A 24,195-nucleotide genomic window follows, 5' to 3' on the forward strand; every position below is an offset into this window, starting at 1 on the left:
AGCTAGTGGGATGTGACATCCATTTAGCTTTACTGTATTGCTTGGTTTCCATTAACATTTACTGTTAAAATACATATTTAGATCATATTGCAAGATTCAAACAATACAAAGTATTTTGTCCTCTACTCAAAGAATGGAGTACAGAAGTTACCTGGTAGTCCAATATGCTAAATCCAAGTCCCATATTCCCTTTCTCCAGCTCAATGTGCTGTACTTCTGTTTCCCACATAGCCAAAGACGAGCTTTGCACCTCTTCCATACTCTGACCCTCGTCAGCTATTTCCAAAGCTGTTCCCTCTGTGTCTGAAGAGCCAGTGAATCCAAGTTCTATGTGATCCTGAGAAAAACAGTGAATGTTCACCAATAAAATGTAAATGTATGTGAAACTCCAGAGACAAAACTCTGTTCACCAAGAACAAGATGAAAACTAAGTGATATTTCTCTAAACACAGAAACTGCAAGCACTCAGTAGAGTTAACAAACAAGTCTGATAAAGCTAGCACAGAATTCACATATCCTTGACACAAAATAGCTATGCCGGAAGTATAAAAAAGTACTCACTGGAAAAAAATATTTACAAAATGGAATTTCTGTCAAACTAAAAACTTCAGAAAACTTCATTAGTATATGTATTCAACTATACAGGAAATATCTGTTATTAAATGGTATATCTAAAAATATGTCTTGATCTAAACATAGTAGAATTGTCAGGAGTCAGAACGTTTAAAAAAAGTAAACAAGAATTACACATATGCATATATGTTTTTCTCTTCCTTTGGTTTCATAGAAAAGTTTAGCAACAATAAGCTGAATTTGGTGCCTTGCCCAGAACTCAGATTTAACTGTGTCTCTTTTCACACAAATGCTATGCCTTTGTATACTATACAGCAGCCTGTTCCTACATGTTTAGTGTATCAGGCTGCCCAGAGCTTTGCACTTATGAGTGACAGAAGTGTGTCTGCCAGTGAAAGCACACTCAGTTCTGCAAAACACAAACCCAGAAAGCAAAGGTCAAAACCAGATTAAATATATTCATATTCTAAAGACCACACAGTTCAGTTTGCCATACCCCCACAGCCCACCCGCAGAACAGAAATTAAGTACTTGGGTAGATAAACCTGTGTCCCAGAATATTCTGCCCATAACCTAGGAGGATTGACACCTTCTGGTTGGCTTAAAGTATGGTTGATGAACATAATTTGCCTTTTTCTATTTATGTTGTTCCAAGTCCTAAAATATTAAAACATATTTTCTAATCTTGTACAATAACTTTTTTCTCAAGAAAATGGTAATTTTTTTTCATAGATTTTTTTAAGACGAAATACCTTTTCTGTGAGCTGAACCTCAGATAGACTTAGACTCTCCAGTACTTCTGGGTGAGCGATGGGGGGAGCTACCCGACGACAGCACACCATTGTCACCTTAATAGGCAGTTCTTTCAATATATTGACCACATCCTTGTGGTTCTCTCCAAGCAAAGAGATCTCATTCACCTCAATAAATAAAGAAAACACAGTGTTTAGAAGTACAATGAACTAAGACGGATAAAATTAAAAAAAGCTTAACCCTCTATTCAGCTTATTTAAAAAAAAAACACAAACAAAAACACACTAATGGACATAGTCAACCCTTAATTTCTACTCAATTTGGTGCTCAGAATCAGCATCAAGATGAGTTTTGAACTGAATGAATACTCTCATGTGTGATGCCACCCTACCAACACTACATACTCTGTCATTTCATGTTTCTTGCATTCATGTGAACCAAATTCACATTTTAATTCTAAGAAAATTATTTAGAAAAATAAAGAGGTGTTTAGTCTCTTCACTGTTTAGGGATATTCCTAGTAAATCTTAATGCTTCTGCTAGGTATTCTTTTTTGATGACCTTGGATCGTACCTGAAAAAACAGCTATCAGCTGAGAAATGCATGTAAGTATGTGCATTCACATAAACACACGGAAATACGCATCAAGTGACTGCTCAAGCACTTCTGGTTACAGCTAGGGTGCAGTTAGATACGCCACGTTCCCGAAGTCATAACTTGTGAGCAGCAAGTCACTGCTCAAAATCTTACTAAATGCAGGCTAAGATAAAGTAGTATTTTTGATTACTTCCAGCAGCTCATCTCCACTGAACAGCTTGCCGCTTCGTCCAACTGGCCCTTCTGGTAAGATAGATCTGATGAAATGATGTCCCACTGTAGCTTCAAGGCTTATCCCTAAGCCACTGCTTTCGCTGAATTTGTTAACGACAGCCACCTAAAATAAGATTAAGAAATGGTTACTTTTGACATATTTACAGCTGTTCCTGTTACTTCACATTTCAATTTACATACAATGAGGTGAATATTCCAGAAGTGAGAAACCAGAAATATTGTCATGTGTAATGCAGTCTGCTAGCCTGCAAAAGCATCCAAAGTTACTAGCTTAGGTTCTTCAAAAACACTGAGGGAAATAACTGCAGCTTCAAAGGAAGAATCCAACTTTAACTTCCTAATAAGATGAAAAGCACTGAGAGGGGAAAAACAAATACCAGATTAAAAACTAAAACCTGCAGGCTAAGTTTAGTGAAAGTTATACAATCACAAAATAGTACACTATTCTTGAAAGGAAACCACTGTTATGGATTCACCGTGTTATCCAGGAACCACAACAGACCAAAACACCTTGACTGGAGTAATACGACTACGTTGCCCCATGCATGTGGACAGAAAATCAGCATCACAGACCCTCTCTTTTACCTAACTTTATGTGGTACTTCAGACTCCTATGCAAGAACAAGAAGAGCCCCTTACACACACAAACTGAAACACATACCAATCCAATAAGATCTATTCCAGATGGAGAAGAGGCTCTGCAACACATTTGTGTAAAAATGTGACAAATGCTTGGATCAGGGGACAGGCAGGTAAAAACTGAAACTTTGATCACACACCACTTCAGCATACACAAGTGGGAACTGCGTATGACAGCAATATATCTAATAATACATACTTTTGCAGAGACTACAGCTCTGGCATGTAATTTTGAAATAAAGTCCTAAACTCAGATACTGCTTTTCAACTGTATCTACAGTAAACGTCCTATGGATTTTTCATCAAACAATTCATTTAGCATGCAGAATGGGTATGATGTTCCAAGCACTAGCTTCAAATTCCGGCTAATGAAGGGAGCTTTGTGGTTTACCTTAAATATTATTTTTCCTCTAATACACATTTACCCTCTTTAAGCTAGGAAGTCTGTGAAACAATACTCATAAGCACAGTAACCTAAGAAGCCTGTGATGATTTTGCTAAAATCAATACAGAAAAATATATATCTATATTCAAAATTTATAATCAAAATAAAATAATCTCAGCAGATGAAGGACCATATGTACAATTCCTATAAATAAAGGAACAAATTCAATACAAACGTATATGTATCTGTATGTTAGCAACATAATATGTAGACAGATCAAAGGGCATTTAATAATAGTAATCAAAGTTTACCTACCACTATTTCATAATTTGAACCCATAATCCTCTGCCACTTTGCCTTTGTAACTGCTTCTTCTGTAGTAGTTAGCTGGAAGTCTAAAAGAGATGTCTGAGATTACTGTGACAAAAAGTAGAACGTTCTGTCTATTCCTATAACTGGTAAGGTATATGGACCATGCACGAGTACACAATCATTCCCATGATGCTACAACTCTCACAAATATGACCAAAAACTTGACATGTTTTGTCTTACCAGGCTTCAGTTTACCAGAAGAAAAACTTGCAAAACAGTATTAGATCCTACCCCGGCAAAACTAACATGTCATGAAAGACATGAAGTTCAGTCAAAAAACCAGAAGTCAGTCAAAAAGTTTGGTGTGAACGGCTGAGTGGAAAGGACACATATTTAAACTAGCCTTAGTGTTGAGTGAATTTAACTTAACAGAACTTTACAAGATAACAGGCACAAAGCAAATGAAAAAGTTACATGCATGCCCCAGGCATTGTCAAACCAGACTGTATGTGGGCTGATCAGATTGATTAATGGGCCAAAATACTTACATATGTGGTACTGCATACTGATCCTTTTTGACAGACCCTGCATTTTACAGAGTGTCTAAAGGAAGCTTTCAAACAAAATCTGGAGGTTTTGTACTTTCAAAACAATGAGCACAACTGTAAAAGATTTTTTGAAACTGTAGGCCCTAGAGGGCAGCAAGAGAACTCAAGTCCTGGCTTTTTTTTTTTTTTTTTTTTTTTATTGTTACATTCACATACATGCACGCATACAACAAGAAATAATTCTCACAGCTAAAAGGCAGAAATGAAATTGGAAAGGAAGGAGGGGAGAAAAGTAAAGATGCTTTGAAAAACAGTGGCGGGCTAGGCAGTAAACTGCAGCAACTCGACTGAAAGTTTATCTGAAGGTTGAAAAAACAGAGAAATGCTTTCTGCCTGCTCATTTTCCCCTCATGCACACTGTTTAGATTCTAGGGCAGGAAACAATAAAAAGCAGTAGTTAGATGCAATAGTCATCAAACACAGCAGATTTAACAGTACCCTACATATTCAAAGTCCATGGTCTGTGCTGTGCCTAAAGAAAATATAAAAATTAACTCTTCAGATCTGAATGTTCACCACAGGTGAAGACTAGAATCTTCATTACAGGATTAAGTTCCCAACTCCCACTGACTTTCAGTAAGAATTTAAAGTGACTAACAGCCTCAGACTGTGTTTTAAATCTAGTCATTGCTCAGAAACATTACTAAAAATAAAGCCAGGCATTGTGTGGCATTCAGATACGACCATATTTCCCCCAAAACAGGTATCTTGCACTATCTGAAGAGAAGGTATTTAAAAAATTCTTCAGCTATCCAGGAAAATGGAAAGCATGGAGTTACGAAAAGATACATATTACAGAACTCATAAAGGTGATGCTTTCCAGTTCCCCTCTAAGCTCTGGAAGCAGGAAAATGTTAGAAAACACATCCACTGCTGTCTCTATCTGGAAAACATATAGTCTCATAGGGCTTCTGAAATGCAGCGCAGTATCCTAACAGCTCAAGACAAAAAGTAAAATACCTATTAGAAAATAAGAATTTCCACAAAGAGCATGGGAAAGTCAGAGCAGATCAGTCCACCAGAACTGACTGAATTTCAAGTATTATCAGAGATTCACAGACTGAAAAGAATGCAAGCTCAGGAATTTGTGAAAAGCAAGTTTATCAGAAAAGGCAGAAGTCCTGTAACTGCAGCTGCACAGCTACAGTCAGCTAGAAAGTCACACTGGGGAATGAGGAGGGAAAAGGTTTAACACACAACTAGACTAAACACAAGAAGAAATACAAAACTAGACTAAAAAGAGGGCTAAGCATGTAGCAAAAACAGACTGCTTCATGTGAAATATTTGACATTATTTTCAGGGACATACAGTAGTCAGTGATCTTACAGCACTCGAATACAGGCTTACATGTATAATTACTTTCACTTCCTAGCTGTACCTCAGCTACACAGCACACAGGAGATTGAAAGGCACACAAAACACTTGATCTTTGTGTAAGCACAGCCAAGTGCATTTTCACAGAATAAAATATTAAACATTGCGAACCTGTTTCCTGTTGCGTCATGTCTTCTCCAATATTTACCACACTGGCACTGCATGGCGGTGATGGGGATCCCTGTTCTGTTTCACTGTTACCTGGAAAAAGAAGCAGCCTTTTCAGCTCTTATGCATTGCAATATTCATCAAGCTCACAGGCATGCCTCAGGGCACTGACTCACTCTTCTACTGGTCTTCAGAGTATTCATATCTGGCAAATGGAATCTGGCATGAGGGGCCCCCAAAAAATGCCATATTTTAAAGACATTTTGTCTTCTGTTCATGTTTTGCCTTCTCTAGTGAACTTTTCAATGAAAGAAGGAAAAAAAAAAGCACAACTATCAGTAGCTGTATCTCTGTAATTGAAAGGAAAGTTACTGCAAAACATATAAATGTAGCATTCTTTAGCACCCTTGTATTACCTTTTTCTTCTTTTCTCCTTTGTGCAATTCAGGAAGCTGACATCAAAAAATGAAAATCCTACAGTCTCAGAGGCCTGAATACCTGACAGACTCTTTACTTGTAGAAAGACTCTCCTACCGGAGAGTTTTCTTAGGTATGCTGCTGGCTGTCAGCTGTCTCGAACCCCTCTAGGCCGGAGAAAGAGCACTTTCTGAGCATTTCCTCTGTAATTTTTTGCTGAAGGAGAGAATAACAGGATGCCATACAGGTAACATACTGCTGGGTCTTTCAAAATCTTGTGCGAGGTGGGGATTATACCTCAGTCTATGAGTTGTGATATACTTATGCTGGCACCAACCTGTAACACAAGTAGCTGAAAAAAATCTGTTTGTGCATCCAGTTTCTGTGCAAATATTCTGTTCAAACACTAACTTCCAACATCCGGCACATGTAATTCACAATGTGCACAGTATAAGATTAAGCTTCACTAATCTTATTTCATCAGCAGCCAAATTAATATTGGCCATTGGCTTCTGAACTTTGTACACACATATAGTCAATGACCTATCACATTATTAATGACCTGTAGATATAGGCCACTTCTCTCATACCTCAAGCTTGTGACACTGACACACAAACGTGAACAGAACTGAGACTTGTTTTTTCTCATTGTGGAGGGTATCTCTTTGCTTGCTCTTGAATGCAGCTCTCACCCTTGAGCACAAATAAAACATTTACTGCCTCCTTACCATTTGAAGATTTGCAGGATCAAAATCTTGAAGCAATTCAGTCAGGAGTGCAATGCAGTGCAGAGCTTTCAACACTCACTTTGAAAATGTAGCAAATAATACCACTGTGTCTAACAGATTAATCAAACCATAGTAGACCAAATTCTCCCCTCATGTACAGCAGCTCTGCCACCAGTAATAGCTACCTAGAATGAATCTAGTCCATTTTATTTCCAGTTTGCTACTGAGAAGAAAAATATTTCAGCTTTAAAGCAAAGCCAGTTTTAAATACCTTTGGCTGTACTACTATCCATTGTTTGGAACAGTAAGTCCTTTTCAACAGCAGCACTGAAATCCTCCGGGGGCTGAATATGATTTTCCTGCTTAAGCCCTCTTCTGATCAAAGTGAGCCGAACCGTTTGTCCTGTGTGCCGCAAAACGTCAACTGCTTGCTGGTTAGTGAAACCCTGAAGATTTGTTCCATCCACCTGCAGGATTAAGCAGCTTTTCAGTCCACAAGACACCACCCAGAAAAAAAAATAAAATGTCCATGGTAAAATAATATGGTGAGTTCTCAGCATCTGTTAGCCTGAGCACAAAGCAAGCAAAGGGACAAGAACAAACACCTGGATGATTTAACAACATTAGATACACTAAGAACTTTCACTGGAGTGCCCCACAGGCGGATAACAACCAGTACCACTGCAAAGCAGGGAGAAGTGCTTTGGATGCCCACGAAAGTGGGAGAGGACACAGCACATGCTGTGTGGGCATATCCTGCAGCCTCCCTGCTCAACTGTTTCAGCCACCTCCACCTCTGACGAGAAAATACTGGGTGAATAAACCAACACAGCCATGGCCAGGAGAGCTGGGGAGGAGAGGGTAGAGATAGACACATCCATCCACTGTGGTAGAAAAAACTACAAAGCGTGGCCATTTTTAGGCCAAGTAACCGCAGACACAGTGAAGTCTACTACTGAACACTGTGAAGTCCAATTTACCAATCAAAGACTGCCCCAGCCAGCCAGATGTTATCTTTGGTCCAACCCTGTAATATTCTAAAGAATATGATTTTGTCCTCTTCTGTTTGAAACTACCCCATTACCTCACTAAGTCAGTTTTTTTTCTGAAACTCAAGACTTGGGCATGGCTTAATTTCATCCCATTATCCCTAGTATACTCCACTTTTTGTTCTCTTTCTCCCTGCAAACTCCGTATTATGCTATTCTTTTTCCACCTCACCCCTCAGCACCTTTAATTTCTGAAATACTTCTAACAATACTACATTCCCTGACTCCTGTAATTGTTTCAGTCTACCTATACAATACATATATTCCATTATTTTAAATGCCCCTTGCATGAAGAATGACTCCCCCGGACCCTTAATCATTTTGCTGCCCTTCTTTGAACTTCTTCCAACTCTGGTGCTCCTCTAAATACAAAGTGATTAAAAATGAGCTGGGGTTATTTGGTTTTTCCTCCGCACTTAAGCAAACCCTATTTAAAAATATTTATTATTCTTTTGGCTGAGGCAATTCAAATCTTTTTCTCCTTCTGCCTCTGCAGTAGAAGAAGAAATCAAACTCTGGAATAATCAATTTTAGCCATTTGTACTCAGCATTTAAATCACTATTAAAACCATATCTACTTCCACATACAAAAATTCAGGCATATTTGTACTTCAAGAGAAACCATAACTTGTTCTTAGTGCTGCTTTCACACAAATACAAGGCCAGATCTATGACAGACACAAAAACGCAGTTCCTGCATTTGTGACCTGATTTTTCCACACACAAGTAACATTTTATGCATTAAAATACTTTCTTTCTCTGAGCATCTAGAACTTTAATGAAACACTTTTAAAAATAATTTTGAAAACAGTTAATTAATTTCAGTCAAGCTCCAAAACTTTGCCTTTACTAAGCAGTCTCAAAGCTCCTACTGATAAGATACACACATAGCACAGATTTTTTTTAAGAAACACGTTACACACAGATAGCATAATCAGAAAAATAATGCAATCGAATACTCAGTCAAAAATATGACTTACTATTTCAACACCAATCCTAAATGTTTTTATACATATACTATGTATTTCTTTACAACTTAAAGAAGCTGAGTTTTGCAAACAAGCCATCTCATTTCCTTCTGTGTTTACTTACAACTATAATTTGATCTCCCACATGGATTCTGCCATCATGTTCAACAGCACTGCCTTTTGTAATGCTTTTCACAAAGATACCAGAAGGTTCTCGGATTAAGAAACAGAGAAAATTAAATTAACTAATTTATTAAGAAATTCAAATAATGCAGCAATCTCCAAATAATGCCACCAGCCAAAGGGAAAAAAAGAAAGAAAATACAATCGCCAGGTAAGATAAGGAACGAATCATCAGGAAAGTATATGCTTTAAGTAAAAAATATGTATTATTATTTTCATAAAGGATAACCCTGATTAATGTCAGCTTCCATTAGACCATATTTCATTCATTATCTTACAATGTCAAATTACCAATTCTAACTGCAAAAGAATAAATATTCTGAATTATTTCAACCTAAATGTTGAAACCACATTGACTAAAAACCTATGTCAGACTCCTGGTCATTTAAAACTGCAGGACAGAAAATTCAGTTTTGAGTACACTAACCTAGTAAATTCTGTATTTACTATGTACTTAATAACTGCTTAAGAAAGTGCATGGTTTGATAACCAAATGCAGAAAATTTCAAGCAAGCAGGACTACAACTTATGTTTGAACTAGCTTTTAACTACAACTGTAAGTCAGTAGTTGATCCAATTAAAAAAAAAAAAGTCAGGAAAAAAAATATCCAAACCCCAAACCAGAACCATTTTAGCCAGTTACCGATTTTGAAGCAGGTGGAAAAGCCTTATATATCTAAAACACCTACAGAAGGATATTTTACAAAAACACATCCATTTCAGGAAAAACACACTGGAATTTAAAACAACTTCAACAGCTCAGTAAAGTGGAAAACTATGGAGTTCCTACATGCACATTTTTAATAGTATACACAAAATTGAGAAAATACTAGCATGAACTGGCACAAAATCAGGTCTGAAGGTCACAGGTCTGTAACATTGGTATCAGAAATCTTAACAGAATCTACTTTCTCTCAACAAATGTTAAACTCTGTTAAATGGATACATTTGATGGGAAGATAATCCACTACACAGCATAGATAGTCCACTACTACACTTTAACAGCTGTCAAGACACCCGAATGCCTTTGCAGCCCTGAAACTCGTCTTTTACTGTGACAAAATGTGACAAAAGTTAGCAAGAAGGAGGGCTAAACCTATGTTTTGCTCTAATGACTATATTCAGCTTAGGAAGAATAAGACCACAAATATAAGTCACGACAGTTACCATTCTTTAATGTTTTTTGTTAATTTGATATTTTCCGGGGTGTCATGATTTAACCCCAGGCAGCAACTAAGCACTACACAGCCACTCGTCACTCCTCCCCCACAGCAACAGAATTGGAAGGGTAAAAGCGAGAAAATTCGTGGGTTGCCGTAAGAACAGTTTAATCACTGAAATATAATAGTAATAATAATGAAAAGGAAAGTAACAAAGAGACAGAAATAAAGCCCAAGAAAGACAAGTGATGCAGATGAAGACAATTTCTCACCACCAACCAACCGATGCTTAGCCAGTCCTCAAGCAGCAGTTCCACCCCCCGCTCCTTCCCCCCAGCTTTATATGCTGAGCACAACGTCATATGTTATGGCATATCCCTTTGGTCAGTTGGTGTCAGGTGTCCCAGCTGTGTCCCCTCCCAACTCCTTGTGCACTCCCAGTGCCCTTGCTGGTGGAATGGTGTGGGAAGCAGAAATGGCCTTGACGCTGTGTAAGCGCTGCTCACCAGTAACAAAAACATCCGTGTTATCAACAATGTTTTCATCACAAATCCAAAACATAGCCCCATCCTAGCTGCTATGAAGAAAATTAACTCTATCCCAGCCAAAATCAGCAAACCAGGTTTTGTGAATAAGTAAATGGCTGGTCTTACTAAGTTCCAAGGGTTTTTATATCCTGCAACTGCTGTACAGTAACATGACAAGTTGCTACTCGTCGTTCGTGAAAGATTCAGCCACAGATCTTGCTGTCCAGTAGTTTTACTGTTGCTTTTCTGACAGCAAAGTTGTTCTTTAACTACGCATTAACTCCCAAAATTGAGATGTCCAATTAGCTCCTAAGGCAGAACATTTTCTAATGCAGTTACATGCAGCACAATAATTTAAAATTGAGGATTGGTGGTACTCCAACACTAAATCAGTTAAAATATTCAGTCAGATCTATCACATACTCCACAATTCAATTTGCTTTTCAAAGGTTCAACTGGAAGCTGCTAAAGAGTAGACGGTCACAAACTGTGACCATCCTGTCCTATGAAACAGATTGATAAAATTTAGTCCAGCTTCTCAAAGCCAAAAAATTATGTCTATAAACATCCAATAATGTGGGATATATCTATCTATACATTTTTTCTAACAATATATACATGGGTGAAAGTCAAGCCAACAGCTTTCAGAGAAGTTTTACAACACATTCAACAACTGTCCCTCCCCCGCAGTACTGTGTTTGCCAAATCACCCCTAGAGAGGCCTAAGAGATCATTTTGCTGAAAAATGTAGTGGAAATTAAAAAGTAAAAATACACAACTGTACATGAACACTGTTGCATTTATTTATTTAAAGGAATTTATTTATTGGCTGCAACAGCCCAGAGATCAACAAACATTTACTTTCTCCAGAAGTCACTAAGAAATTCTTGATCTGCCAGAAGTAATACACACATTGTTTAAAAAACAGTAACAATACCTCCTAAAACTACTCAGAATACTAATGTATTACCTTGTAAGAGCCTTTTAAAAATGAAAATGTAATTTAGAAAGCCCAGCCCATTCTAACAGAAATGGCACAATATATTTTGGAATTGTTTGGCAAAAGCATATAAGCACAAGCTTTAGCCAAGAGTGAATATAAAAATTGATTAAAAAATGCTGTGGTGGGATTTTATAATTGAACTGATTGCTTCCAATCTCAGTGTCCTTCTCACAAAAGGAAAACAATCCCTTTTTCTTTACAAACTTTAAAAAGATTTTATATTGTCATGGTTTTTCTTAGAGATGCTATACCAAAAATAAAATGAAGTCTTTGATGCACACATACCATAGTACGCAGCAGAGTATATAGTAAACTGCAGGAATTGATCATTACCTGAAGTTTTGTCTCCAATGTAACCAGCAATAGTTATTCCTAATCCCTGGTTGTTTTTAGTGAGTTCAACATTAAATTTCTCCCCATCTTCAGAGCTATCAACAGAAGCATTTGCCTAATAAGAAACGTGTGATTAGAAAGGAAGGGGTTTTTAATTTAAAGGTCCACCACATTCTTTGATATCATTAGCATGCAAAATCAGACACAAATGTAAAAAGAAAGTACCAACTTTGCTTCTGCTCTAATTCGGTATTCATCAGAGAAACTAGACATATGTAACATTCCCCACAGTAAAGCAATGCCGGTTGTGACCTCCCCACCCCACTGCCCTGGGATATTACACTTTAACCTATAAAATCTTTATTTGATGACTAAAATGACTGGTGAAATTTGTACAAATTGAAAATAAACCTCTCATACAGTAAGTTACCCAAACCATGCTTAAATGTTAAGAGTATGTAGCTTGCTGCCCCTCTGGGACCTTCTCAGAACCAGCTGTAGATTGCTGTGTTATTTAAAAGAAGAAAAAAGATCAAATTTTATTTTGTATTCTATTTGTTTAAATTCCTGTTCAATAACTGCAGCTATTTCTTTCCTATGCATGCTAAGCTTAAAACATAATAAAAGCTATTTTGAGGCAATTATGCTTCTTGTTTTTGAAAGACTTAAAAATTTTATTTCAGAAAGTAGCGATTATACTTCCAGCTAGTTAAATAATGACAATCTCCACCAACACCTACTATAGCCCTCTGAATTTCAGTAATAAAGAATTTTTGGGGTAATGAAATAATTTATTTATTGTTAATGAAAGTATAATACATATTAAAATCCAATTTCAACAATTTTGTTTTCATACATAGAAGAAAAAAAAAAATCAACCTATAAACTTAATTTCCATTTTTTATAAAGTTTTTTAAAAAAATTTTCACCTTTCAGCTGCCTAAAACATACTAGCCATTTCCATAGCTGATATATATCAGTATATGACTACATATACAAGGCTTCAATTTTGTTGTATTTATATGGGCACCAATATCTATGCACACATTTAAAATAGGAATTCATAAATGTAATAAAAATAGATTATCAAGATCATGCCATACTCGTCTTTTATTCTGTCTCTTCTGCATGACAAATAGCAGGTAATATTTTTTAAAGTGGCAATAGGGCAACCAGGCAGATGCTAACTAAACCCAGTTTGACTACATGAGTATGCATCAAAAAAAAAGATGTCGGAGAGCTATGACGGTACTTGCTAAAAGAGAATCTGACTTTCATTCTTTATCTGAACAACTCCACCCAAAACCACAATCAAACACAAGAAAAATAAATTTCTACTGCTTTAACTACCTCTCTGCTTGATAATACAGGATTAATTTGGCCACAGGTAATGCCACTAAAAAAGTGCTCCAGCTTCCATAACCTCATGAAATTTTACAGGATAGACACCCACGGGGGACATGATGAGAAGTGCCCATTTTGGAAAGCCATGCTGCTCTCACTAATAGCTTTAAGAGTATCATAAAGTCCTTATCCACCCTGTATATGCCAGGAAGAAACAGACAAACCAAGCTGTTTCCATCATCATCTTCTCTCCAGGCCTGAAATTAATGAGGCTTGCAGCACCATTAACTGGGTGCTCCCTCCAAGAACTAGACTTTGTGCAGGCAAGAGCAGTTTAAAAATAGCCTGCCTCCTGCCAGGAGAGATGTATCAGGAACAAGGTACTGAAAAGGATGGAAATGGAGACGAAGGTGGCAAAAAAGTCAGGTTTTGCCACCTGGTGGCTTTGAGCTTTTTCCTTGGTACTAGAAATCCTACACACCTTGCAGCTGCAGATAGAGCCTTCAACATTGCATCATATTACCTCAAAAAGGCAAATACTGAAGAAATATACACAAATGAAATTATCAAATTCAGCTCTCTTTTGAGACTGCTGCTTTTCAGATAAGTAACATTCAGGCCAAATATTGATCCCTGTATCTAAAATACAGCCAGGTTTTCATTCCTCTGAGTGCTGTAGAGACACAAAAGTACCAGTCTGCTTCTCCTCTTAGATGCTAAGAAGACTCCATGTTAAGATTAACTTTCTTTGCCGTATAGCCACAAAAGAGGGAATGAATGTATGTTTGTTTTCCACATATACAACTATAATGGATAGAGGCAAAATAATGATAATCATGCAAAAATTGTTAAGGTTTTTTTTTCTTCCAAAGTGATCTACCTGAAACATAATTTGTAACTGGAAATAAAATGTCCACAAAAACAACAGGAAAAAGTAAAACAGAAAATTCTTTGTAAGGCATAAATCTATACAGTTGTAGGCTCAAAAGCAACGACCTTTTTCTTCTCTCATTCACGATACTCCATGTATTCACATTTAAATGTATCTGGTCATAACTATATGTGACAAAATACTATTGTTCCTGGCTCCCATGAAACCAGGCTTTGCTGCAAACATGCAAATGACTTATTTTGTAGAGGTTTTGAGCTGACAGCACATGATAGTATTTACAGCATTTTTTAAGTGGCTAACAGTTGTAGAGGAGTAACAGCACAGAGAGTACAATCACCAGCAGGAGAATAAGGGTAGCAGCTGGCTGACTTTTTTTGGGAGTTGTCTAGCAAATGAACAATGCCAGATGATGTACGAAAGAAGCAGCATCTGCATGCTGGCTGGCACAGGGAGGAACTGGCTGACGGATGGCTGCAATGATATGGAAATAAGTAATGTTCCAAGAGAGGCAAAGGACAGGCAGACAGAGAAACGCTACAGAGCCAGCTTGCTCTGTCTGAAGAAAAGACCACATGGCTTCAGTTGTTCCCAATGTATTACTACACAACCACAAGCAACCCAGAACCAGAAGTTATTCAAATCATACTTATGGAAGTCCTAAGCCTTGATCCAAAAAGCCTTCAAGCATATAGCTCCTTGCATTGTGGACATTTAAATTCTCAGAGACCGTCAGCTGAGAACACTGCTACTGGGAAAGAAAATCCTCGCTTTTGAGAACGTAAGCATGAAAGACATTCAAAAAGCAATTAAAAGAAAAGGAAGTTTGAAGTAGAAGTTTGCCGCGCGTTAAGTATATTCACTGTTGCTTACCTGTTTCTCTGGTGTGGAGATGGGTACTGGTGTACCAGGAGGGACTGCTGGTGGAGGTGGCTCCTCAACAGGACCTCTTGCAATTACCAGTTTCACTCGATTTCCACACTGTCTCAGAACTTGTGCCACCTGCTCACTGCTCATTCCAGCCAGGTCTGTATCCCCAATTTTCAAGATGTGGTCTCCACTACACAATCTCCCATGCTGGAGGAAGAATAACGATGAAAAAAAATCTATTAACATCCTGACATTTCCCCCACATACCATACAATCTGAAAAAGACCACATAGCTTCAGTCACTTTTAAGACATATGAGCCAGGTGACTTTTTTTGGGTGTGAAGTAAATATCCTGATAACACGGAGAAGAAAAGTAGGTTGCCTAATGTCACACTAACTTTACTAGAAATTTCCCCAGGCATACCCAGGATATCCTTTTTCAAGCAGTCACTGGAGCATTAAAAAAAAATGCTTATAGTTATTGGTACTACCTCCTGGAATTTAACAACTGCATGTAGATTAGAGAACTTCAGGTTTTATTTCCAAACACACTTCCAGAAGACAGCACACAAATGTATATTCAGCTTTACACTACTATTTAAAACTGGTCCTCAGGAATAACTGTAACTTCAGATAAAATACACTTCTCCCTTACTGTGATCCAGTTGCTTATATTGCTTTACACTGGTTTACTCTCCTAATGATTTACCTTTACCCAATAAAAAAGCTTCACATGAATTTAGCCCATATGAAAAGTATTGGAAAGACAGGTCTGTAAAAGGAACCCATCTACCTGCTCAAGGAAGGAGTGCACATTAAATTCTGTCCATTCAAGCGACCACTTCTGTGGCTGTAAGACTGACCAGTCTCTGCGCCTATACAATCCTTGACCATCATTAACATAGTCCTAGATACTTGTCCAATGGACAAGCCTCAAATGGGCTGTGATCACCAAATTCAACCCTCATGAGCCCTTCCAGCAGAAGCAGAGCCCGTGTCCTGAAGCAGACATGGCTGCTCCAAGCTTCAGTAAGCCCAGCGGAGAGAAGCAGATGCTCTTCTTACCTGTCTGGGTAGAGCAAGTAAGTGTTTGGCATCCCCCCCACCCCTGGATTACAGCCAGTATATTCACAAAAGAATTAGGAGTCTGAATACATACACACTAAACATGTAACAGGTTTGAAACTGTGATTTAGAGCCGAATTCAGCTTTTACATTTGAACACACAGATCCCCTGAACTAAACACACTTTTACTGAGGATAAATATCATAATTTTCTCTTCTTCACACTTATGAGGAAAAAAGCTACTACTACTTAGCATGATTATAAAGTAAAGAGTAACTTCACACCTTACTGAACAGTAAACAGAAGAGTAGGTTGAATTTACCTGATCAGCCACCCCTCCTGGGAGGATGGTTTTAACTATCACTCCAGTTGACTTTCCTCCCACTATACCAAATCCCAGACCTGAGCCATCGTTCACCAGTTCAATGGTCTCCACGTGCTGCCAGTGAACCTAAAAGGAATAAATATAAGCTTGCAAATGATTAAAATAAGGACATATGTATTAAAACTTGCAAACTATTTTCTCTTATTTCTTTGATATGTTTTTTAATAAAGGAAGGTGGGAGGAAATACGGGACCTTTCTAACAGTTACTATTAGATATAAGATTACATAGCATTTAAGCATTTAAGCAATAAATTGCTCATTCCATAGCAGTTGGAATTTCTCTGGTACAAACCAGAGCTGGGTCATGGGTCAGGCCTTTCAAGAACCTGCTGGATTAATTTAAACAGCAACCTAGGACTGTATACCTCAATGCCCCATTGCAGTCAGTAAGAAAAACACTGTTTCTAGGAAATTTCACAGGACTGGAAATTAAACTCTTTAGATAAGTGCATGTTCACATAGGCCATTACAACAAAAGCACAGGAGGAAGGATAAACCCAGTTCATAGGTTAAAGCTGGAAGCAGCACCAGGTATTACAAGGTAGGCATTAGCAGAATTGCCCCCTGTGTAACAAACAAAGATTTCTGGGTCGTCTGATGTCAACAGCACTGGAATGAAGCAGCTCTGATGGCAGGCTTCATGTTCTGACAGGAATGAAACTGCTCTGAAAGAGACAAATGCTAGCTTGCTTGGTTGGAGCAGTAGAGAAGAGATGACTGGAGGCTCCACATATTGCTTCTCCTGAAAAACAAACCACACCGTAAACTCATCTGAAATTTAAAACCACAGCTGGGGTGGCACAAGGTAGGATCTTGAAAATAAGCAGTTATTTTGAAATAGTCAAGCTACTGCAAATGCAAAGCCCTGTAGTACCACTTTGGGAATGCACAGTCTTAACAAAAATGAACAATGATCAAGCAAAGTCTGAACGAGAAAGAATAGCTCCAGATAAACTGCCTTCCCCCAGCATTTGAAAGCCAATGGAACACAAGGACTGGGAAAGGCATGCACAAAAAAATCAGAGGGAGCTGTGCAGGGTTTGAAAGGAACATTTTTTCAAGCAAGGGAAGCTGTTCAGAGAATTCAGAGGCAATCACATAGAGAAAGAAGTGTGTCACAGGAACACTGGGAGGGAGCAGGCCTCTCCTTTGTACTGACAGGAAAAGTTAGGCCAATCAGCTTTACTCCTGCACACAGAAGAAAATAATAATTCTTACTTTTTTTTTCACTAAAGCTTTATGCAAATGATTAAAATAAACACTAAAATAGCTGCTTTTTGCAGATGGATTGCTCCATATACTTCTGATTACCATCTCCCTTAAAGAAAAACCACAGATGACTGAACAGCAAAACCTACAGAAACCAAAGATAGGCCATTTCATCCCAGGAGAAGCCATTTCATGAGTAAGATACAAGGAAGAGAAAGTGCAGTTAATATCACCATGTTTCCGAGCTATGTTCTCTAAACCCAGATGTGCAAAAGTTTTGAAAAGAAATGAAATGTAGCAGAGATGTTTTTGGGGAGTCCTAAAGTGTGTCCCTACATGTGGCATTTTGACAGGTCTCTCTTGCTGCTTTACTTAGCCCCACCACTAACAATCAGTAGAGAACAAACAAAGAAGCACCCATTGGCTGGTGGTGCAGATCAGATTGTGATGCCTCAAAAATTTCCGTTTGCCCAAGCAGAAGGCAAAGAAAAAAGAACCTGCTTACTGTGACCTCAAAACAGAGCTTCATAAGTATGGTCAACATGCTGTATTTGCATTGTTAGATGCAGAGAATTTGGCAGATGGGAAGAAGACATACGTCCGACATCAAAATCTACTCCCAGGAAGCCTCAGTATTTTCTATGGTACATGGGAAGAGGTACAACAAAGATAAATAGAAGAAAAACCTCAAGAACTGTGAAGGAAATGTACATAGAAGTTAAAAAAACTAAAAGCCTCAAAATACTAGATGCAGTAAGCGCATACATGCCCAAACTGAATACATACACATTTGGGGTATACTCACCGGGTTGGAATGAGCTGAAACTGTGCTAGCAGCAGATGGAGACCGGGAAACTACTGGACTGATGAGCTGGGGCAAAGTGCCCCTGGCCACAACTAGCTGGACATTGTCTTTTGCTTTCTGTAGGATGCTGATAGCCTGTTGATGTGTAATTGTCTGATCAAGGGCTTGTCCATTAATAGCAAGGATTTGATCTGCTTCCTTCAGCTTTCCATCTCTGTCACGTATGTGTAAACAGGGGAGGGAGATGACAAAATAAACAAACAAGGAAAACCAAAGAAGTGTTGCCGCAGATATTACAATATTTTGACAATTTTCCAGTATTTTTAATAACCTGTTCTCTATTCCCCCCACTTTTTAATCCCCCCCTGCAGTTTTGCTGAAAGGAGCTGATGCAGCACCCTGGTGATCGCTTCCTTTGAAGCTAATCCCACTGCCACTCTCCCCTGGCTACTACCCCCTAGCTAGCTTCCTCTTCCCTGTACCCCCATGCGAGACTAAGCATATTAGATCTCAGTTGCTCCCAACCATAGCCTGAGAACTTATGTTTATTCTTGACTTTGAGCCTTTTGCTTAATAGACCAAGTGCTCCACTTTGTTCAGTGCACCCATTCTGAATATTCATCAAACCATGGAGTGGAACACACTTTCATCAAGATGCTGTGGAAACAAATTTTGTTTTGCACAAAACCAAGAAAAAAAAAGAAGGGGAGGCAGAGAGATAAACAGAAAGAACACGATAAAACAGATCCCTTTTAAATGAGGCAAAGAAAAGCCCTGAACAAATTAAAAAATAACTCCTCACTTTCTGACAAAGGAAGCACTACTGTAAAATTACATACTGAGCCCTTCCCCAGACCTACTTTACTTCAAAAGAATTGTATGAAGCCTACACAGATGAGTTATCCTCTGTCCTCCACCACTTCTACTGCTTCTCCAGCAAACCAGCAAAAAAGTCTGGAGTCTTGTCTTCAACATTCCAAAGTAGCAACACTTTGAAAACAAAGGGCAGCAACAAAAACAAGGGTCCCTATTACACCAGCTTTTGTGAGCCCCTACAGTGTAGAAGCCATGGTACTCAACAGCGTTCAGGAAAAACACTATTTAGCTTCAACCCATAATATTTCACCTGTGAATCTGAGCTGTCTTCCAGAGTGCTCTCAAAGACTTATTACTGCCAGGGCCTTTCTAATTTATGAGCCCTGTAACAGTTGTTGAATATTTCTCTTCTTGACAGTGAATCAAGAAGAGACTGATTCAGTAAAGAAATGTCTCTACTCCACGGAATAAGAGAAGTAAAAGCAAAGACCTCTTGAAGAGGAAGGAAGGAGGGGGAAGGGAAAGGGAAAGGGAAAGGAAGGAGGGGGAAGGGAAAGGGAAAGGGAAAGGAAGGAGGGGGAAGGGAAAGGGAAAGGGAAAGGAAGGAGGGGGAAGGGGAAGGGGAAGGGGAAGGGGAAGGGGAAGGGGAAGGGGAAGGGGAAGGGGAAGGGGAAGGGGAAGGGGAAGGGGAAAGGGAAGGGGAAAGGGAAAGGGAAAGGGAAAGGGAAAGGGAAAGGGAAAGGGAAAGGGAAAGGGAAAGGGAAAGGGAAAGGGAAAGGGAAAGGGAAAGGGAAAGGGAAAGGGAAAGGGAAAGGGAAAGGGAAAGGGAAAGGGAAAGGGAAAGGGAAAGGGAAAGGGAAAGGGAAAGGGAAAGGGAAAGGGAAAGGAAGGAGGGGAAAGGGAAAGGAAGGAGGGGAAAGGGAAAGGAAGGAGGGGAAAGGGAAAGGAAGGAGGGGAAAGGGAAAGGAAGGAGGGGAAAGGGAAAGGAAGGAGGGGAAAGGGAAAGGAAGGAGGGGAAAGGGAAAGGAAGGAGGGGAAAGGGAAAGGAAGGAGGGGAAAGGGAAAGGAAGGAGGGGAAAGGGAAAGGAAGGAGGGGAAAGGGAAAGGAAGGAGGGGAAAGGGAAAGGAAGGAGGGGAAAGGGAAAGGAAGGAGGGGAAAGGGAAAGGAAGGAGGGGAAAGGGAAAGGAAGGAGGGGAAAGGGAAAGGAAGGAGGGGAAAGGGAAAGGAAGGAGGGGAAAGGGAAAGGAAGGAGGGGAAAGGGAAAGGAAGGAGGGGAAAGGGAAAGGGAAAGGGAATTTAGGCAGATGAAAAAATATTGTAATGACATAGACCATGCCACTTCTCGTAACTGAATTAACTCTGTAGGCCATGCTCTGCCCTCTGTTAAAAGCACTGTGCTCAGACCACAAATAATCAGAAAATCTCTCCCTACAGACAGTGAGAAATAGCACCAAGGTGACTCAGCCACCTCATACAACATACCGAGTACACCATGAAGCAGCAGCTCTGACCGGGATCCTGATCAGCAAATGCACACACAGTGATACACCACACCAGTCTGCAGTGAATCAGTGCTGGTGCCATTCACCACTGAGTTTGTTTGCTCCTTCAACCTGTTCTTACAGCAGAAATCCATTTCTCTCAACTCTACTTGTGGAATCAGGATTAAAATCTAAAGCATACTTTCAGCAAGCCATTATTATTGCTGAATTTCTGGTAACATCAGCTGAGTATCTCTTTTTAGGAGTTCAACAGCCTTAGGTAAAGCCTCGCTTGACTTGAAAGCTGGTTTCATGGCTGCCTAGTGGGACCCTACCTAACACACTACCATGCTAGTTACAACTGATTCTTTTGTGCCAAATTTGTTTTTCAGTCCATTCATGGATGGCAAAATCTGTATTTCAGCTTTAGAAGCTGTGACACAGAACAGTAACCTCCCTGTTTTCCCTGGAGATATTACAAACAAGCCACAGAGAAACTACATCTGTAGTTTCTAAAAATCCCTAACAGATCATACACTGCCCTGTTCCAATGTAAAATACATTGTAGTGATATGTAATTTTAAATCTGCTATGATCTATGGCTTAGAATACCAGAAACATGCCCTTGTACCACAAAAACAACAGCAATAACACCACTAAATTGCAGTGTCATGTTAAAATTTGGTACAGTAAACAGCAAAATATTCCAGTAGTAATCTTACCTATGTGCCACGCTTCCCTCTTGGATTTCTTGCACAAATATTCCTAGTTCTCCCCTGTTTTCACTCTTGAGTCCCACGACACTGAAGCCCAGACCACCACTTAAAGGCTTAATAAGCTCAATGGTCTCAACAAGGCGACCCTGTTTAGCAGAAGATAAAAAAAGGGTCCAAATGCTAAAAATGTTGAAAAGCAGCATTAATGAATGTGGTAAACAACTTGGAAATTAGTTTCTAATCCGACACTACAGGAGGGCAAGACTACACTAGCTAATAATTGAAGGATTTGTTCAGTTACTATTTCTCAGTATCATACAGAAAAGTGACAATTATGAAAGGTTTGAGAAATAAAGATTCTTAAAGCCCAGAAGAGGAAAATCAGGAAACAGCAGCTAAACAGAGTTTAGGCTTAGTAGTGACGAAATTAGGATACACGTGTCCATAAAATTTTAGAAGGTACAGGCCAACTCTCAAAAAGAACTAGAAAAAGAGGACAAATTTCAGAAAGATGCAAAAAGTAGGACTGTGCAAAAGGCTCTCCAGAAGAACAGCAGAAGACTTTCCCTATCTGACTCCATGACGGGTTAAGTAGAAAATTTGAGAATATATGCCTGGCCATTCCCAGCGCCAGCCACTAAAAGGACTTGTACACCATTTTTGCCTACCACAGGAAAGCAGTAAGATTACAGAACAATGCGTAGCAAGGCTAAAAAGGAATTTTCCATTTTATTTCCAAGCAAGTCACAGAACTAGATTTCATTAGTTACGCATACAAGAGCATGCTCTGACAAAGCATCTCCCCCATGCACAGAGCAGCAGTCCTACAATGAGCACGGAAAGATAATGGCATGCTGATCTGTGAGAAGCACACTGCTCAGCTAAGGTCAGTAACTCAACAGTGACAATGTCAAGGCTACTTTTCCAACTGTTTTCTCATTTACCCATTGTTCCTCAAATTAAAAGGTTATTTTTGTCCTACACAGCAAGCGAGCTCCGGTTTGGTTAACAACTCAATTGGTTTTAAATAAACATACATGTATTTTAATATTCAAAGAATCACGTATGTTGGAAAAGACCTCTAAGATCATCAAGTCCAACCATTAACCTAACGTTGCCAAGTCCACCACTAAACCCAGGTAATCAGTGATCCACATTTCGTGGTTACTAGATGACATGCTTACCTGGGACATATTTCTGATCAGCTGCTCAAAGTCTTCAGTAGAGGTCTTCCCATTAAGCTGAGGAGTAATAGATCTCATCGATACTTCTAGCACATTAGCTGGGCTGCCATTCTGCTGAGCCAACAAAGATGACTCATTATGCGGCAAGGACCCCACGTTCACACCATGATGGAGAAGCTGGGGGAATTCACCAGTGGAATGTATGGAAGGCATAATATTTACCTGTAAAAGATTGATGGCAACACAAATTTACAGACACAGCAGAAACTTCCTTTTTATACGAGAGCATCATGATAGATCAATTGCTCATTAAAAATGTCTGAAATCCCAACCTGAAATAAAAAAAAAAAATAATTAAGTTATCTTTAATATTTATAATCAATGTAAAGTTGTCAGTTATGAGCAGAAAACATGAAAGAAATTGATTAAAATAATCTAAAATTATTTTCCATACTCTGCCCAGAATTCTTTTGTTCATACCAGTATAGCAGCTTGGAGTACTCCAACACAATGACAGAGGTAGACAAGTACGAACTAGATTTTTCTACAGTAGCAGCATTTTTGAAAAGAAAAAAGTATGCGTGTTTTGATGAAGAAAGAAACTTCACCAGTTACATAAGGAATAGATTTCACTGGTCAGGGTTTCTGCATCACTATGCGCTACAGCTGCCAACGTGATCCTCTACATCAGCCAGAATTAAATACAGAATTACTGAAAAAGTCTAAAATCACCATGCTGATCTGAAAACCACAGTTGTGCCCTTACACAGTCAGTCTTGACAATAAACTTCTCTTAGAGCAGAAAAGAAAATTCTCCACTTTGCCAAGCCATATTAAGGAACAATTTTCAAGCAGGTCTCTGCCAACCGATCTAATGAATGGCTGGTGGTGGTATAAAGCTCAGGTGAAGCAGAAGCCCTCATTTGACTGCTGTCCCACTTGCCTGTTGACTGTCAACAGGCACTGCTTCACTCCACATTGATTTGTTTCATACTTGCCTCACACACTATCCATCACTGAGAACCACAATATTACAGCCTCAAATTCTTTTCATAGTTTTACAATACAGATTTTCTAGCATTCTGCACCACAATACAAAAGACTGGGATTCTTCTTCCTTTGAAGCCTTATTTTCAAACATCAAATATCAACACAAAACTTCAAAACTATAAGTGTATTCTAAAATGTCCACTGCACCAGTCTCAACTGTTTAAGCATGCTACTTCCATTTGGTTTATCATATCATTCTCCCAACTGTCTGGTCATTAAAAGGCCTGTGTTGTTCTCCATCACACAATCCCTTTTCGTCTCGGTGCTTCAGGAAAAAATAATAGAACAAACATCATTTGTTGAACACCTTATGTGCCTGGGAAGACCCTCCAGTTACAGAAAAAATATAAGACAGCACTGGAAAGAAAAGTACTCAACAGCACTTAATGTGCTCTGCCATAAAAAACTGGAAAGAGGAACATCAC

The 24,195-nt window shown here is 38.9% G+C and overlaps 1 protein-coding gene across 26 annotated transcripts in view; it reads right to left on the bottom strand.

Moving 5' to 3' along the window:
- MPDZ (multiple PDZ domain crumbs cell polarity complex component) overlaps positions 1–24,195 on the bottom strand; it is a 104,148-nt gene that overhangs the window by 55,884 nt on the left and 24,069 nt on the right. For 25 of the 26 annotated variants that reach the window (XM_064439086.1, XM_064439083.1, XM_064439097.1 and 22 more), the window contains 13 exons: positions 22,721–22,942; positions 21,543–21,682; positions 18,523–18,736; positions 16,445–16,573; positions 15,059–15,262; positions 11,953–12,067; positions 8,871–8,959; positions 7,001–7,196; positions 5,588–5,677; positions 3,497–3,576; positions 2,114–2,260; positions 1,326–1,493; positions 152–337 (listed from right to left, as the gene is read on the bottom strand). In XM_064439086.1, coding sequence (XP_064295156.1) covers positions 152–337; positions 1,326–1,493; positions 2,114–2,260; positions 3,497–3,576; positions 5,588–5,677; positions 7,001–7,196; positions 8,871–8,959; positions 11,953–12,067; positions 15,059–15,262; positions 16,445–16,573; positions 18,523–18,736; positions 21,543–21,682; positions 22,721–22,942 — 1,980 coding nt within the window. The remainder of the gene's footprint in view (positions 1–151; positions 338–1,325; positions 1,494–2,113; positions 2,261–3,496; positions 3,577–5,587; positions 5,678–7,000; positions 7,197–8,870; positions 8,960–11,952; positions 12,068–15,058; positions 15,263–16,444; positions 16,574–18,522; positions 18,737–21,542; positions 21,683–22,720; positions 22,943–24,195) is intronic. The other variant, XM_064439090.1, reaches the window with a different exon arrangement.

The sequence above is a fragment of the Phalacrocorax carbo genome, chromosome Z, assembly GCF_963921805.1.
Source record: "Phalacrocorax carbo chromosome Z, bPhaCar2.1, whole genome shotgun sequence".
Lineage (NCBI taxonomy): Eukaryota > Metazoa > Chordata > Aves > Suliformes > Phalacrocoracidae > Phalacrocorax > Phalacrocorax carbo.